This window comes from Sphaeroforma arctica, assembly GCF_001186125.1.
Source record: "Sphaeroforma arctica JP610 unplaced genomic scaffold supercont1.79, whole genome shotgun sequence".
NCBI classification, from domain to species: Eukaryota; class Ichthyosporea; order Ichthyophonida; genus Sphaeroforma; species Sphaeroforma arctica.
Genome location: NW_014040479.1, coordinates 78250 through 82337, shown reverse-complemented (window position 1 = coordinate 82337; position 4088 = coordinate 78250). Strand labels below are relative to the sequence as shown.

Here is a 4088-nt window from a genome sequence, read left to right as displayed (position 1 = left end):
ATAAATATATCGAAGTGTATATACAAACATTCATATATTGGTACAAACATACATATATATATATGTATGTATGTATGTATATTAAGATCATATGTGTGCTTGCATATATATACAAGTATATCGATATATATATATATATATATATATATATATCGAAATATATATATGTATATCCATAAAAGTATACTCTATTTACTTCTATCATAGTCGTGTATTGACTTGATCGATCACCAATTGTATTAGATTCACCTTCTTTAATAGTTTACCTATAAGAATTTTAAGTACTGGATTTGAGATGCTTTCACTGCACTTGTATTTATCGTTGACAAACCAGTAGCTGAAATTATTCTCATCACACATGTTCATCCCCAAATAGAGAACACGCATGATATCTCTCTGTTGTAGATTGTACGCAATAATCATTCAAATTGCCACACATACGCATATGATAACCGGGAATAACGAATGGGTAAAGTAGAACCCTTCATCACGCAGCAATGCTTGTCAACGTATACTCAATAGCATATACTTTTACCACATATGCAGTACATTACATTTGTAAACATGGTATAAATTCTGTAGCATTTACATGTACCATGACCCAGATGAAAGATAACAGCAAGTAATTAATTGTACTTGCCACTTTAACACATACGACCCCACGGTAGGAGACGACGATGATGATGAGAAGAAGGATACATACGACCACGACAACGATGTATACATATCTGACGATGCCGAAAAGCCATACTACCCACCCTCGGGGCACGACGATGACGATGACGATGACAAGAAGAAGAAGAAGAAGAATAAGAAGAAGAAGAAGAAGGACAAGGCCCCCTCAGTCGTGGTTAGCGATGCACCTGGGTTCTGCGACGGGGGTTATGTGGAGTTTGTAGTGGGCCTCGTGTTTGACCACGATGAAGCGATGCTGTATCTGTACGATGTTAGCAGCATAATGGGTCTCAGCGACGACAGCTTCCACCTGGAGAGTCTGTACGTCAGAGACAACCGTGAGACGGACGTGCTAGTGTTCTTCTGCGCACACGAAGACGTGCTACGCGTGGCGCAGACAGCACAGGCCATACCGCAGGTGCTGAGTGGCGCTGGACTGCGAACACAGCAGGTGGCCTTTCAGAACAAGGACATGGACACCATCACCTGGGATAAGTGGGACCGTGGCACGTGGACGTTCATTGCTTTGTCGTGTGATCTCGTGGAGAGTGGCAAGGGCTACATGAAGGATGGGGTGTGCGTGCCGTGTCTGGCTAGTCCTGGGTGCAGCGACGCACAGTGTTCCGTGGATGGGGTGCCCACGTGCCCCAGCAAGCGGTGTGTGGGTGGGTATGCATGGGATGGGTTCGCCTGCCAGCTGTGTGATACGTTCTACAACACCATGACCACCGCCACACCTGCTGCCAACATCCTGTGCACAGCAGCCGGGTGCAGCAACAGCAGGGGCCTGGGATGTCCCACGACACTGCGACTTTGCCAGAAGAAGGACAGTTCGGAACCTCTGAGTGCTTCGCAATGGGGGGCGTATGCGTGCGCTGTGCAGGGGCCCTCGTTTGGATGTGTGTATGGGTTTGGACCATACACTCGCACAGCCACAGCCACCACCACCTCCGCGTTCTTCGGAGCGCTGGAAACCACAGAGTCATCGGTCACTGTGTGCGCACGTAAGTAATATAAAACAGTACCTATAAGTACTCACTCCACTGCAGTGCATGTACGCAGGTGCTATTACTTCTTGAGCACTCTCGTGTCACAACTCAGTATATGTACTTTGTAATGTACCTCTGTAACGGTGTTTTCGTGTCATAGTATTTATACCAAGGTCGCACATGGTGCTCCTTCCATTGTACAAGTGTGGGCCATGAGCAAATGCTATTAGCTATGTGACTATACTAAAGTCTCTGGAGGCATCTGCAAAGGTTGTGTTATTTGTAGTATAGGCACGCTTCTAGTTCATGGTTTAAGTACAGAACTTCTACGGGTACACAATTGTCTTTGCCATATACACAAATGTGTGTGCGTGGGCATACTCAAACTCTGCTAAACCTTTCGTGTCGCCCCACACGTAAGTCATTGGCGATACCTTTGGCCTTAGAATAACTTATGTGTCGATTGCCCCTCTCGTGTAGACTCATCCCCTTCGGGTGGCTTAGGATCTACTGCAACATAGTACATACATGCCTCCTGTTGTCAGCAGTACTGCTCATGCATAGTACATAAAATTCAAACCTTGCACTGGTGCCCACAGTTTACCACCTCCATCACACGCACACAATTGGAACTGCTCTTGTATACGCACAAATACTTACCAACGCCCCTCCCCCCTATCTATATATCCGGCACACAGCCTGTTCTGAGGACACACGCTATGAGGCGCTATCGTGCAGTGGCGATGTCATGTCAGCGCAATGCGCGGAGGTGTTGTATGAAGGCACAGCGCCGTCGTCGTACATTCAGTGCATGGCCGGTCAGTGTGCAACCGGACGCTCCAACCAAATCCAGACCATCTCGTCCCCCTGCGTGCTGGATGCGTAGCTGAGACTCACGAGTGTATGGGGAGACTGTGATGTGTATTATGTGTACCTATAAGATAAACTACCCCGATTTGATGTCATTAAATATGCAAATAACACTATGAAAAGATAAACAACCCCGATTTGATGTCATTAAATTTGTAAATAACACTATGAAGGTGTATATAGTATCGAGAATGTGCAAGTAGTACTATGAATATATTTAATCTCTTCGATGCAATGTGTAGGTGTTGGTGTGTATGTGTTCTACCGCATTTGTTAGGTAGATCAGGACCACACACTGGTTTTCAGTTTTATATAGTCTAGGGAAAAAACAGGAATGCGATTAAATTAAGGGATTAAATGGAATTCAATACATTGACAAAAGATAAACACGGATATAACAATTCACCACACGACTAGGAAAACCCATAGATGCGATGGTACGATGTCTTAAAAGACGCTCGCAGAAGCAATATTATCTCGCTTCTCAGAAAACACATGTGACAGCATTCAATCAAATAGAAGAACCCACAATTGTGATGGTACTCCGTAGTACAAATAAACGAAGTGAACACGATATATCATCGTTTACAAGGTAAGTACGAAAAGTCACATTTTAGTTGTTATTCCCTGGGGCAACTGGGGGATGTTTCCAAGTACATGGCCCGAGTGTATATTGCTCACAAACCCTAGTTGTACTATCAATTTAGAATTGATTACTCTAATAGCCTAAATACCTTTATGACTAAAAATTATGACTATAAACCTCATGACTAAAAATTATGACTAAAACCTCCTTTGTGTCTTGTCTCTTGCCTTATTATGCCTAAATTTTATGACTAAAATTCCCTTATGACTAAAATATTTATGACTAAAACCACTTGACAAGCCTACCCGCCCCGCACCGGTTCAAAGAATTTGTTGCAAAAAGAATTCAATTCTTTAGATGTACAATTTAGGGGGCTCTGTAGAAATCTTCATAAAAAAAACCCTGCACCGGGCGAAATTTTTCTCTAAAATGAATTTGAAAAATCATTTTGCAGATTGTTTTGCGATTTTCAATACAATTTGATTTTGGGGCCCCAATTCTTTTAAAGAATTGCAAAACAATTTGCAAACCGAATTTTTTTATAGAAATCTAATTTTGTATCTATCAATAGAAAAGGTTCAGATTACTCTTGGTTATTTTTTAGATTGTGTTGAGGTATTCTATTTCAATCACTACTCTGGACTCCTTTTGGAGTATTTGGTGATGCTGGGCGGCATTGACAATTTTATGAACACTGACGTACAAGTCGTTTTCTGGATTGTTTTGAAAACCCCGCACTGATGATTTGGAAACTGATAAAACCCCCTTTTGCCTAAAAAGTTTATCCCTAATAACAAAAGTGTTTATCCTTTATTTTATTATAAATCTGTACTCTATGACAAATTCAAATATCAAACTAACTCGGTCGTAAAGAGATAGTATACGTGCAAACAATACTAATTCCTGCTTATTAATCTGATTAAGCATTTATACTTTATCTCTATATCCCTCTCTCTTATATATATACA

The 4088-nt window shown here is 42.0% G+C and overlaps 1 protein-coding gene across 1 annotated transcript; it reads left to right on the top strand.

The window, feature by feature from the left end:
- Positions 1-445: 445 nt before the first annotated feature.
- Positions 446-2698, top strand: SARC_01871 (hypothetical protein; the record flags this gene model as incomplete). The annotated part of the gene is made up of 3 exons (XM_014304393.1): positions 446-469; positions 620-1679; positions 2363-2698. 3 exons carry the CDS (start codon positions 446-448, stop codon positions 2548-2550), a joined length of 1272 nt encoding a protein of 423 aa, XP_014159868.1. The 3' UTR covers positions 2551-2698.
- Positions 2699-4088: the final 1390 nt, after the last annotated feature.